Raw genomic sequence first — 14,321 nt, forward strand, 5'->3', positions numbered from 1 at the left:
ATTGGGAGTCCTGACCCAAAACTGAGTTGCAGAGGGCCGCAAGGTTATTTTAGGGGGGGATTGTGGTATTGCCACCTTTACTTCTGCACTGCCTTCAGAGCTGGGCGGCTGGAGTGCAGCGGCTGTTGGCCAGGCGCCCGGCTCTGAAGGCAGCACCCCACCAGCAGCAGCGCAGAAGTAAGGGTAGCAGTACCACAACCCGTCCTACAATAACCTTGCGACTCCCCACAACTCCTTTTTGGGTCAGGACCCCTACAATGACAACACTGAGATTTCAGATTTAAATAGCTGAAATCATGAAATTTACTATTTTTAAAATCTTATGACTGTGAAATTGACCTCAATAGACCATGAATTTGGTAGGGCCCTACTCATAACATTATGCAGCTCTTTAGTCTTTCTGTGCCTCGGGTTCCCGTCTGTGAAATGGGGCTACTAATTCTTCCTTACCTTATGGGGATATTGTGAGAATAAATAATTAAAGACTGTGACATGCTCGGATCCTATAGTGATTGGGGTTAGATAAATAACCTTTCTGTTTAGATTAGGTAACAACTGTCCGTGAAGTGCAATCTCCATATTAGGTCTCTCACAGACTTGCCAGATGTTTCAAGCTGGTATCTTCACACGCACACCCTTAAAATGCAATGCCATCTTTCATGCCAGAGTGCACCCAGAATAAGTTACGAAAACAAGAGAACGATGCTCTGGAGATGTGCACAGGACAAGGAGTAGATCTGACACAAAGTGTTTAAAATCTAATCTGCTTAAAATATCTTTTTCTTTAGCGCCCCAGAGTAAATCGAAGGTGCCACAAGTACGCCTCGTTCTTTTTACCAGTGAATGCTGTCAGATTGAATTGTCCATTCCTTCAGCTCATGCAGGGAAGAATAAGTGCAAACAGCTGTCAGCAATATACATATACCAAAGCTAGCTTGTAACTAGATCTGTTTTTATTATTAAACTCCAGTCTCCCTGTTATAACAAATGAGAAGCACTGAATGTAAAGCTTATATCTGGAGGTGCATTTAGCCAAGCTAATAAATCTTGCGTTGTCACTTAGATGTTGGGAGCTGCCTCGTTTTCCCCACGCGTCTATTTCACGTTGTTTTTGGCACTGGTCTTGCTGCAGCCTCTCCCTGCTGGGAATGAAGTTATGACCCACCTCTCCACAACTGCCAGTGCTTCCTACCAACAGTGAGAGGGTGAAGCGAGGGCCTGCCCCAACTCCTGCAGTGAAAGGGGGGGAGATTCTTTGCCACGTAGGCACTCGCCTGTTATAGTGAATCTCTGCTGACAGTGAGGAGTTTTGTGGGACGGAATACTTCACTATAAGGTGACTTAGGTGGGCACGGAGGTCCTGATCCTCAGCTCTTATAAATCGGCCCAGGTCCGTTGATTTCAATGAAGCTAATGAATTCACAGTCCTGTGCTTTACCATGTTCTAATTGGTGAGCCCTCATTTCTCCCAAATCTGTGGATATGCTGGCATGAACTGAAAGGATAGACAATGCTATCTCGGTACTGTATAAACAGTCACCACCCAGAGCAGAGTGCAACATTTGCTGTTTGATCTGATCTGATTAAAATTGATCGATTCCCTGTGTTTCCATCTATTTAAGGCTATTACGATGCCCGAGCGAGGGTGCTGATCTGCCATGTCACTTGGCTGCTGAGAATCCCTTTAGAGGAGCTGGAAGTCTTGGAGGAGTCTCTGCTTGAGAGCCTGAAGGAGCAGAAGGAGGAAGAGTCAGAGTAAGAGCATTTGTAATAGAGCTTTGCGTTGGCTATGGGTTTAAAACAGGCACTGCTCCCAGCATGTAAGCTCACCGTGAATCGCCTGCAGTTTAGTCCGGTCTCTGACACTCCCTCCTGTGACCCTAGGCTAGTCAATTATGGATTGATTTTTTTTCAGAGGTGCTCACAGGGCCGGTTGACATGAGTTGGATCTGTGAATGCCCAGCGCTCTGAAAATATGGGCGCTGGGGACCAACCCTGCAAGATGCTGAAGGCCGCCCAACACCTCCCAGGATTGGGTCCTTAGCTCTCTGCCATCCTTACTTAAAGTGTGTAGCACCCTAGTTTACAGACAATTTTGATTATTTCAATTGGAATACTCACTAATAAGGTCCTAATCAGTATAAGTAAAGGTGGAAGAGTGAGGCCCCAAAGTAAGTGCTATGTATTATTATCCTTGTTCAATCCCAGTCTAATCCCCATCTCTACAGTAATGCCTCTGCCACTATGTCACTACAAACTTTTAGCTTCAGTTCCTCAGCTGGTGACTTCAATGGAGCTACCCCGGTTTACACCAGCTAAGGATCTGGGACTGGGTTTAAAAAGGTGTTTAGGTGCCTAAAGATGCAAATAGGTGCCTGGTGGGATTTGACTTCAGGGGGAGTTAGGCGCTAATCAGTTTAGCACTTCTGTAAATCTTGCTAGGCACCTGTCTGCATCTTTAGGCGCCCAAATATCTTTGTCAATCTGGTCCTTTGGTCTTAATATTTAAGATAATTCATTTCACCCTCATAATAAGAATCTTCATTATGAAACTGCCAAAGCAGTAGCGCCCATGGGTTGTGCTGGCTTGGGGATAGCGTGGACAGTACTTTAGTTGTCATGCAGAGGGAGCAGGTGGTGGCTTAGCAATGGGGTGGATGGTAAGTGTGTTTTAATTCACTTGCAGGAGGTCGACGTAAACACAAGAAGTTTATTAGCTTAATCTAATCAAATGCTAATAAACGCATTAATCAATCTCTGTGACCCAGTGTTGCTCAGATGTTGCCTTGGGTTTTCTGAACAGCTTGTCTCATGAATTTCTCGTTAATGACTTTATTGTAAAAATGAGTAGTCCAAATAATCTCAAAGGTTGTGAATGGCTGAGCAGGACGGGGTTTAACTGGAATCTGGGAGCAAGGGTCAGTATTGATGGATTTTTTTGTGCTGCAGCTGTTAGACATGGACTCCATCTCAGGCGCTAGTGTGAGAATGCACGTAGTGAGGGTGACGTTTTTTGATTAGTTTGCAAAGTTCTTGACCGTTCGAGATGGTATTACAACATGGGTCATTATATTTTGTTCAGACTGTGGCTCAGTTCCTGCGGTCTGATCCGTAGAGGAACCACAACCTAAACCAATTGGCGTTGCACATGTGCATGACTTCTTAGGCCAGTGTTGACTGCAGAATTGCATTATATACGTTAGAAGCTTTGCTTTGAAAACTTTCCTTTAGGCGCTAACCACCAGATCATAGGGAAGAGGAGCCTTAAACATTATTCGTAGGGGAGCGGATGGCTTAAGAGATTGGAAATTGGGATATGGAGTCTGTCAACTTCACCTCTTAGTCACTGGTTCAAATCCAGCGATGGTCAGTCAGAATCAGACGTTGTTGCCATTTGAAGCTTTTTGACTAGCAGTCTATGTGAAACAATCTGGTGTCCATATAACAAAAACTATTACCACAATTGGTCCCCTTGTTGGCAGTCTCAACAGAGAGGCCCCAGAGACTGTGGAAACTGAATGTGGAAACTGAGCACAGCATTCATTCCTAGCGGTGGTCCCTCCAGGTCTGGGCTGAGGAATATTGGCAAGGGACAGAGTGAGGAAAATGGCATTCGCTGTGTCCTACCTGGACTTCCGATAAATAGAAAATATATTTGCTAACACTCAGGAAGAGGAGTACGTCGCTTTGCTATGCGTCGAAATGAGAACCTGTCCGATGCATCTCTTCACTTGGATATATTCCGAGGGATCCTTTTTGGTCAACCTCAGCTCAGATACCAGTCTTTCAAGGATTCCTCCTGGCTTCAGTCAGCAGGAGGGCATGCCTTGGCTGCAGTGGGCCTTACAGTATGGAACTTATATCTGACTGGCATCAGTCTTAGCCCATTCCTCATGCTTTTCAACAGCTAAAGGCTTCTTCTCCCCAGAGTGTGCTTTGGTATCTCCACAGTCAGCCCCATATTTATAACCTTCCCTTCCCCCCTGTTTTTTTCCCCATGTCAGGTTTCCTCCTCTCTGTCCTGGTGAAGTCACTTTGGCCTTTGCCCCACTATCTGCCTGGTTGTTTTCATGGTATTTTAAGCACTGTGCCTTGGTCTTATTGTGATGTTGATGATGGTTATTTCAGTCGTGCTCTTATGCTGCCGTCCACTGATCCTCTCATAGGGTCAGATTGTCCCCAAAGATCCAAGCATGGGTGTCTCTTTCCACCCACTCCCTGTACATGAGTTCAGCTACCACTATGTCAGTGCCCACAGAGGACTCTTTGCAGCATTGGAACTTAGCAGGGAGTAGGCGGCCCTGTGTTGGTGGTGGGTAGGGCTAGATGGGGATGGAAAATACAAAATCACCCCCCACTCTAGCTTCACAGAGTTACTTAGGAAAAGGAGTCCAGCATGAGGCTGCACGGCTTCTGCCTTTTAAAGGGGTTCCCTAGGACAGCCCCTGCCAGCCAAGACTTTGGCAGCCTCTGCATATGCATTTTTACCCTATACTTGTAACAGAAAAGGTTTGCTCCTGTATCTTCTGATGCAGAAACTTTCACCTGTTGCCCAGTACATGCACAGTTGGATTTTCAATATGGGCATCTGTGACATACCCAGGGCACAGTTTAGAATAATGAGTAGCTGGGTCACCTCTGCCCTCTTACCGGGGGTGCCCTTTACACGGCTTTGCTGCTGTAGCCTCCGGTCTGGACTGTTCACAAACAGCCTCCAGCAAGTCACTCCCAGCTATGTCTGTGTGCATGCTGCAGCCAGCCACACCTTAGCTCTTTCCAGCGTTGGTTATACTGCAGGGTGACCCCAGCAACTCCCAGTCTCAGATTTCCCCCCAGATATGTATGTCCTGTACTGCCCAGCCTTCTCCTGGACAATACAAGTATGTTAAGTCGGTTGTTTCTTGAAGGTAATAATATGACAGCTTATTAGTTCAAATAGTTCTTCAGACACTTCCATTTAAACACACTGGATTAGATAAAACAGAAAAATGAGTTTATTAACTACAAAGAGAGATTTTAAGTGAATGCAAGTAATGAGACAAAAGTCAGAAATGGCTACAAGAAAAATAAAGATAAAACTGAACTAATGCCAAACTTAACAAACTATGTTAAATTCAAAGCAGAGTTTTTCTCACCACATGCTCTCACCAGTCTTACTGGCCAAACTTCCTAGTCAAGGACCTCTTCTCCTGTTTAATGGCTGCTTCCTTTGTCCCTTCTCATGCCGTGAAACAATGGACAGAAAGAGAGGAGGGGATGCCTTGGCACATTTATTCCTCCTTTTTATGGTGTCAGTCCCCCTCTTGGAAAACATTTCTAGCTTAGGTTCAGGAGATAGAGTATTTATAGGTAAGGCTGTTCCCTGCTGGTTTTCCTACCTGTTTGAACTCTCATTGTCTCCCTTCCTGTCCTCCCTTCTGTTTACTGCTTAAATGCACATTAAGCAGAGCACATATGCTCTTGTTTGAGACAGACCTGTTTGTCAACCTCAGTTTGGAGCATATGTTAAAACATCAGACAGGGAAACCTTATAACTTCACATACAGTGTTGCCATACACATTTTATCAGGACAATATTGACTAGCAAATTGAGTCTTCAAATGATACCTTACAAGACATAACTTGTACAAACATTATCTCAATAGTGTGTAGGGAATGAATAAAGGGGTAGATTCTGTCACAGCATCTACATAGCAGTGTTCCAAATATTTAAATCCGTGTTATCGGTGTCTGACATGTCTGAATGACAGATGTGAACTTCTGTGTTGTTGCATGGAGCACTACATGTTGTTTTACGAGAAATTGAAAAGCGTGACGAGTTATATATCAATTGCCCAATAAAATCTACTTATTTCCTTTCATCACTGGAGGATGAGCTATAATTCTACTTATAAAATCTGGCTGAAACAGTTTATGGTTCAGGAGAAGTAGTTGCAAATCTGAAGTCACTGAGGGTATAGAAAGACCAAATATAGGCAGGTAATTACCCATGTGGAAACAAAACAGCCTCATAACCCAACTATGAACCATAAAGTACAAGCCACTGGAAAGGCAGGGTGAAATACCAGAAATGTAGGAGTTTTCAAAGGCAGTTGATGCCTGCTGAAACCAGGCTGCAATGAAAGTTAAAGTTCTGATGATGATAGTTTTACAATGTTGTATTTATAGACAGGATTTAGCCACCAACTATCCCTGAACCCAGATACCTCAAGCCCTCATTACCGAACGTGAGAGCCAACCAGCTGTGTTCCTGTTCTCTTGATGTCCTTCAATTTCTGGTTAGGAAAACAAGAGGGAGATGTGCCTCTCTGCTTTGTAGAAGATCTGCTGGTACCACCACCATTTCTACTCTTTTCCATCCTCAGATGATAAAGCTTGGCAAATTTCAGACAACTACAAAAGCCTCGCAAGCAGAAGAGCATACAAACACCTGTGACAATGGACCATTTAAGGTCCTGCAACCAGGGCATTACAAAAGGCGGCTATAACTCTTGAGCAGCTTCCCAGTCTCTCCCCAGTAAAATCTTAGCATGTTCATTCATCCACACAGGAGCAAATACCATCTAGCACCACTAAGACTGAAGGAGTTCCATTAGGCAGTGAAGGTTCCAGTCCTGTAGGAGCAGGTACAGTACCGCAGGAGAATATAAGCAAATGTTACCTTGGAATAGGGCACAGGAATATTCTCAGGGAATCTCAATGCTAGTTAGCAACAAATAATGGTGTATTAAATGTAAATTTGAAATCCACTGAAAGAGACAGGGCAGCATGGTCTTGTGTTCAGGGCCGTGACCTGGCCTGGGGGAGATCCGAGCTCCTCTCCTGACTCTGCCACTGACCTACTGTGTGACCTTACACAAGTCACTTCCCCATCTATAAAATGGGGGTAAAATCTACTGGCCTTTGTAAAGTGCTTAGAGATCCTCAGGTGACCAGCACTGTCAAAGTGCAAAGTATTAGTCTCCCCATTGCTATGATCATGCTAACCTCTTAAGACACTTCTGTAACTTGTAAGCTCTTTGGGGCAAGGACCGTCTTTGTAGTCTGTGGTTTTTACAGTGCCTAGCACAGTGGTTCCTGGCCCATGCCTGTGGCTCATAGGCGTTACTACAACATTAATCATAGTGGGTTTGACTACACTGTAACTACAAACCCGCAGCTGGCCTATGCCAGCTGACTCAGACTTATGGGCTCAGGCTAAGGGGCTGTTGAATTGCTGTGTAGACGTTCAGGCTTGGGCTGGAGCCCAAGCTCTGGGACCCTGCAAGTGGGGAGGGTTAACTGGATAATTGGATAACTGCACATGTAATAGACAAAGTGTCAAAATATCCATTTGCCTATGGAATCATGGCACATGCACTTTTTCATGCAGACATTGTTAAAGATGTAGCCCTTGGTGGCAGCACAGACGTTCTCAGCTTCTAGAGGTTTTCTGTTGCATAATATGCAAAACGAGGTAAAAATAAGTAATGTTTTAAAAAGGATATATATTTATTGGGGAAACCTTAAACCCAATGATGTGGAAGAGAGTTTTGCCATTGACTTCAATGGTGCCAGGATTTCACCCATTGTTTCATTCTCTGCCTGTCATGTTTAGCAACTCTGCACAGTACAAGAGTTTGGGACTTGCTCTAAAGTTGTCTTTATCAAACATACAGAGTGTTTAGCAGGATTCCAAAAAGGTTAGACCAGTGGTTCCCAAACTTGTTCCACCGCTTGTGCAGGGAAAGCCCCTGGCAGGCCGGGCCGGTTTGTTTACCTGCCGCATCAGCAGGTTCGGCCGATCGTGGCTCCCAGTGGCCACGATTCGCTGCTCCAGGCCAATGGGAGCTGCTGGAAGCAGTGCGGGCCGAGGGACGTACCGGCAGCCGCTTCCAACAGCTCCCATTGGCCTGGAGCAGCGAACCGCGGCCACTGGGAGCCGCGATTGGCCGAACCTGCCGACGCGGCAGGTAAACAAACCGGCCCGGCCCACCAGGGGCTTTCCCTGCACAAGCGGCGGAACAAGTTTGGGAACCACTGGGTTAGACAATTGTATGGATAATGAAAGTATTCACAGTTATGTTAGCTGGGATTTTTAAAAAATTCCAAGTTTGGAAGGGATATAAACTCTCATGCTTCAGGTCTTAAGCCAAACCATGAGAGGGTTAGGAAGAAACTTCCTCATCTTCAGGCCATTCCATAATTGTCCTCTGTACATATAACTTCATCTGAAGAAGCTGGTATTGGCCACTCTCAGAAATAGGTCAGTGGACAAGTTTGGTAGTTCCCATGCTCCTGTTTACCATTCAGTATTTCCTCAAAGACTGACAAACAAGGGTTGTGGTGTGAACCGATTGACAGTGACTAACAAAACTGATATTGATTCCTTATGTTTCATGACTGGTTTATGATCACCTTACTATATTGCAGCTTAAATGCATACAATAAAGGGCAATAATGACTGTATTTTCATAATAACATATGTCACAGTTCAAGGCAACTGCACCTGTTTTTCTCTCTTGTGGTCCCCTACTCTAGTCTCCTGACTCCTCAGCTGTCGCCTCTCTTGGGCGGAGACCTGAATCTCCCTCCCTCCTCACTGGGATTTTTCCTGGCTGCACAGTTCTTTGCCTACACTGTATTATTCCAAGCAAGCCAGAATGCCTAACCTGACCAGCGGCTGTGCTTTGCGTACTCTACCAAGGCTCCGAACAGCGTAATTGCCAGCAGTTATGAGTTACCACACAGCTCTTTCTAAGCAAGCACATTTATTCTTAAGGTGAAAAGATTACAGAGAAAACATCTTTAAAACAGTGCTAATAAGCTTACCAGAAATCACCCCCAGCGGAGCTCTGGCAGGAGTCAGTCCTTCAAGCCCCACCAAGGGGTTTTTCTCTAGTAACAAGTTCATAATAGCTCAGCTCAGAACTGCGCAGATCAGCCTGTTTCTTGGGCCATAGATGGACAATCTTTGGGAACAGGTAATCGGCAGACGACGGTTCCCTCCTTAGGGTTTTTGTGTGACCAAGGGAAGGGATTTGCATTCACCTCCCCATTTGGATCTGCCACATTGTTCAGCATAGTCCTTTGATCATCCAGGCCCACAATAATACATAATCTTTGCATTTAATACAATGGACTCCAAAGATACTGAACTTAATTCAAGAAGGTTTTTATGGATATTTTAGGAAATTGCCATCTCTGTCACAGCATTCTTATCAAGTGATCTGTAATTCGAAAGTTACTGAATTACACATTATTGTTGGGAAATATAGTTTGACACTCGGGCTTGTCTACATGGTGCTTTAGTTGGCACCAGAGGGGTATTAAATTTTAGTCCACACTAGCATGTCACGCACTAACTGGCCCATGTCAACCCTGCTGACACGCATTAAAAGTTCCCTAGTGCACAGTAAGCTAGACCAGTCTAGTACTACTACTACCCTGATGGCCGCTAGTAGGGGCGGCTCCAGGCACCAGCGCACCAAGCACGTGCCTGGGGCGGCAAGCCGCGGGGGGCGGCCTGCCGGTCGCTGTTGGGGCGGCAGTCAGGGAGCCTTCGGCGGCGTGCCTGCGGGAGGTCCGCCGGTCTCGCGGCTTCGGCGTCTATTCGGCGGCGGGTACGCCGAAGCCGCAGGACCGGCGGACCTCCCACAGGCATGCTGCCGAATCCGCGTGACCAGCGGACCTCCCGCAGACGCGCCGCCTGACTGCCGTGCTTGGGGCGGCAAAATACATAGAGCCGTCCCTGGCCACTAGGAAGCTTTTAGGTCCACGCTGGCCAGTTATTGTGCAACATGCTAGTGCGGACTGAAATTTATAGCCCTCTGGTCTAAAGCGCTGTGTAGATAAGCCCTTCCCCTTCTTTAGTTAAGTTTGACTTTTATTACGGTACTTACCCCTGTTCTGTTCAAAACAACAATCTCAACTTGCTGATTTGATTTTCTTCCGTATTCCACTATGTTAGCTTATTTTATTTCCTTGTTCCTCCGAGGCATGGTCATGCTTTTTTCTTCAGTAAAGTTTGACAAAGTTGAGTCTTTACACTTTCAGAGACTTGATTTATTTTATTTGAAAGTCACACCAGGTATCATTTAAAAGAAACAGGCCAAATCTTCAGTTGATATAAATTGATGTGGCTCCATTGAATTCAGTGCCAGTGTACATCAGGTGAGGATCTCACCCAATATTTTCCCCCCAAATATACACCAAGTTGAATGATCATAGCAAAAGATTCCTGTATGTTTTCGAAGGAATTTTTGGAATCTAGAACCAAATTCTAATCTCCATTACCACCAATGTAATTCCAGCATAATTCCATTGTCTTCAGTGGCATTACTGTTGATTTTGAACTGGTGTAAATGAGACCAGAATCTGGCCCTGGTGTGTTTGAAGTAAGTGTAGTGGATCTCAGACTGTGGTCTGTGGCCCACTGGTAGTTTGCAGAGCATTTCCAGGTGGCCTACAGAGCTTCTTTCACTTCAGTAATGAAGAATTTGTCACTCTTCAAGCATTGATGTTTCCTCCTTCTTGCAGACCAGACTAGAAATCTTTGGGGGATTCCAATAACTTCAGTGATCATTAATCTTGTAAAATAAAGCACCTCTCTGCACTTTCTATGGCTGCTTCATGTTTGTTGGAGCTTTTCAAGAGGAGTAGGAGAGAGAATTTGGTGTAACGTTAACTGTGATCCAGTTTACAGATAGCACAGTTGGACCAGAAGTAAACCACGCAAAAAAAATATTACAGAACCAGATCGCCATGTGACCTGGAGAAATTAGGTCAGTGTAACGAAAGGAGGTAACGCGAGGAGATTTGGTCCTAATAAATGTAAAGCCCTGTGCCCACAACTGGAAATGAACAGCTCAGGTGCAGAAGGAAGGCATGTAACCAAGAAGGGACGTCCACCACATAAAGTAAGATTCTTTTAAATCATGCCATTTTATTACTTTTTCATGTTGCCAAGCACTCCAGTTACTGCAGAGTTTAAGATTAGGCAAGAGTGATGTCCACATGTAGGTTCCTGTGTTCAGAAGTGGTCCACAATATGGGCATGTTTGTGAATTACTTGAGTAAGTAATCGGAGCAGCACGTAGTCGGGCTGATGTGGAAACCCAGTGTCAAGTCAGATAGAAGATGTATGCCTAGATCAAAGTTCGGTTGCTGTCTTTTTATTCTGACTATATGGCTAGAGAAAGTATATGTATGCCCACCATATAGCTGTACTACAAATTGGTATAAGTGAGCTTTCAAAATGCTTAAGTTTTTTAGGAGCATAAGTCCCATTGAGTTTCAATGGAACTTGTGCGTTTAAGTAATGTAGGTACTTTTGAAAATCCCATTCTTCACTTTTGAAAATCCCACCCTTAGCCTTTTGATTTCCTGCTGTATTTGTCCCAGTTGAATATATACATTATTTGCCCTAGCTATGAATACCTAAGATATAGTATAAGCCATTCCATAATAAGTTTACAGTGTTGTACAAGGAGAGCCATGTTGAAATGCGTGTCTACACACAAATTTAAATTCAAATTGGTGCATGCTATTGTGCAGACACTCTCATTTCAATTTGGCTTAAACCTGTTCCAAATCAATTTAAGCTAAACCAGGAAAAGCCATTTTTAAACTGAAATAAGAATGTCCACACTGGCTTGCACCTGTCTAACTAAATCAGTTTTAATTCACATCATTAGATAAACTGGTGCAATTCTAAGTATAGAGGAGCTGTTAGAACAGAATTGTCTTTAAAAGGAAAGAAAAAAGTTAAACGGTGCTGAATTTCAGATGTATTTATTTTCACTCTGTTCTTCTGGTGCAGACTAGAAATGTTTACGGAGATCATGCAACCTTGGCTCATGCTGCAGCTTGGTTATCAAGACTATCAGACCTTGCACCTTATGATGTGAAGTTAAACTGGCGCTATCCTGTTTTACTGCCATTGCAGTTCACGTAGGAAACCCTATGCAGAGTTATTTCTTTTTGAAATGCTGGGAAACGGGCTGCTACATGGGGGCAGGTACATCCATCATGAGAGTCTTTGATTTGGAGGAAGGCAAAAATAAAAACCTGTGCTACGCATAGCAATTACGTAGTAGTGCACCACTGCGGGAAATCATCTCCTTAGCACAGCTGGTAGTAATAATAATAAATTCCACTTCTAGTGCCTTTCATCCAGAAGGCTCTCAAAGCACTTTACAAACTGCGTAGACAAACATCCACTTAACCTACTGGTGAAATGCAACCACCTCTGAGGTAGAACATGGCAACGCTATGCAACAGTTTGCAACAGGACAGGTAAGGATAATTTAACTAGTGCTGTCCATGTGAGGATCTCAGCCCCCTTTAACATCAGTGACTTCATCTCACAGTGCCCCTCTGAGGCAAAGTGAGGGTAGATGGGTTGGCCAAGGTCATCCAGGAAATCTTTGGCAGAGTCAGGGATCAAATCCAGATTTCCCAATTCTCAGTTTCATACTTTAAACACGAAGCTATCCTTCTCCTGGGAGAATTTTAGATAGGCACATAATGTATTTACTTAAAGTAGAATTTAGCCAGGATGGCACCGGGTACAGGATCTTTAATTATCACAAGTGAACAGGAAATAAGTTTTCCATCTCATCTGAAATACAGCCCCTCCAGCAGCACAGTACCCTTAACCCTATGATAATCAACAACGCTGGTGCCTGGGTTTTCTTTGGAGGCCTGCTATCCAAGTACCAATAAGATCTGACTCTCCCTGATGTAGCCTAGTGGTTAGATTGGAGGACTGGGAGTCAGAACTCCTGGGTTCTGGTCCCAATCCTACTCCCTGTGACCTTGAGGCTAGTCTGTGATTCAGTTTCCTCCCCTGTAAAATGGGTATAATAAGATATACCCCAGCTAACTCTCACTTGCTTAACTAATATTTGCAAAGCATGTTGAGATCTTCAGATGAAGGGCTGTATTGTAAGTGCCTATTTTGAGGAGATCTGATCAGCTAACAGCTCAGGGCAGTATAGCTGCGGGTTGTTCCCTTATCACATGAGGATTGAAAGCTCTGGCCGTTTTCCTCTTAACTAATGTATTGCCAATGCTGTACTCATTCAGGTGTGTTTCATCTTTTTAGAATCTTTATTAAGCTATTTGTTCCGGTAATATCCCATAGCCATGAATTGCTACTGTATGAGCTTTCCACAAGGCAGTGGCAAGAGCAGCGTATGCATTTACCAGTAGAATCACAAAGCAACTCTTCATTCTCTAGCAGGAGCCTCCATTTTGCAGTCTGGCTACATGTACCTTAAGCTCTCTGGCACATGTTCAGATCTCAGTTTACATGGATGCAAATCCAGAGTAATACCGTAAATGTCAGTGGATTTGCTCTGAGACAGTTGAGTTCAGAACCGATCCTGAGCATTTTCCTAAAGAGCCCAGTTTAAATAAAAGCTGATTTGATGGATTTGGGCACCTAAGTGTTTTGCTTCAGGATCAGACATGAGATGGCAGGGCTCCAGCTGGAAGGAGAGAGTTGTTTGTGAAGTCACACAGGCAATTAGGGGGTGTTGTGGGCTAAGGAAGGATCCTCTGCAGCTTGAGTTTGATCAACAAGGTAACATCATTTTTGTAGCAAAGAATCCTGTGGCACCTTATAGACTAACAGATGTATTGGAGCATGAGCTTTCGTGGGTGAATATCCACTTCGTCCACATGCATCCGACGAAGTGGATATTCACCCACGAAAGCTCATGCTCCAATACATCTGTTAGTCTATAAGGTGCCACAGGACTCTTTGCTGCTTTTACAGATCCAGACTAACACGGCTACCCCTCTGATACTTGACATCATTTTTGTAGCACTTTGTGAATAAACAGAGCAAATACCTTTCCTCCAGCCATAAAATCTGAGACCTACTGCTGGTGTCTGAAGTTATGTGGAAGGGGCAGTGTCTAGGATGGTGCTGTAGCACTGTGATTCCCAAACACTGAGCCCAGTACTAGAACTTTAGGTTCCTCCTTCCTTTGTTAAAGCTGAGTTGGGCACCCATGTGCTGCCACTGCCTGCCTTCTTACTGATTCTCTCTAATACTCAGCAGGTATAAATCGGTGTAGCTCCATTAAACCCATTGATTTACACCAGCTAAGGAACTGCATGCCATCTAACCTGTAACTGGCAAGACCAGACTTCAGAGCAGCCTGTGATCCATTGCTGGTTCGAGGAGCCAATGGGTACTGGCTGACTCAGCCTAGGTCTTACTTAGCTACACTGGTACGGTTGCCTGAAACACTTTGGAACCTCTGTCTCCAGTAAGGTATGGTGGGGTCACTCTCTGCCTGAATTGTGATTGTGTTTAACAGATCTAAGAA

The 14,321-nt window shown here is 44.5% G+C and overlaps 1 protein-coding gene across 1 annotated transcript in view; it reads left to right on the plus strand.

Moving 5' to 3' along the window:
• Nucleotides 1–14,321, plus strand: part of TMCO4 (transmembrane and coiled-coil domains 4) — a 79,273-nt gene that overhangs the window by 19,585 nt on the left and 45,367 nt on the right. Inside the window, exon 5 of the mRNA XM_026660048.2 lies at nucleotides 1,623–1,755. Within this exon, the coding sequence (XP_026515833.1) occupies nucleotides 1,623–1,755 (133 nt within the window). The remainder of the gene's footprint in view (nucleotides 1–1,622; nucleotides 1,756–14,321) is intronic.

This window comes from Terrapene carolina, unplaced genomic scaffold, assembly GCF_002925995.2.
Source record: "Terrapene carolina triunguis isolate 2854851 unplaced genomic scaffold, T_m_triunguis-2.0 Scaffold714, whole genome shotgun sequence".
Lineage (NCBI taxonomy): Eukaryota > Metazoa > Chordata > Testudines > Emydidae > Terrapene > Terrapene triunguis.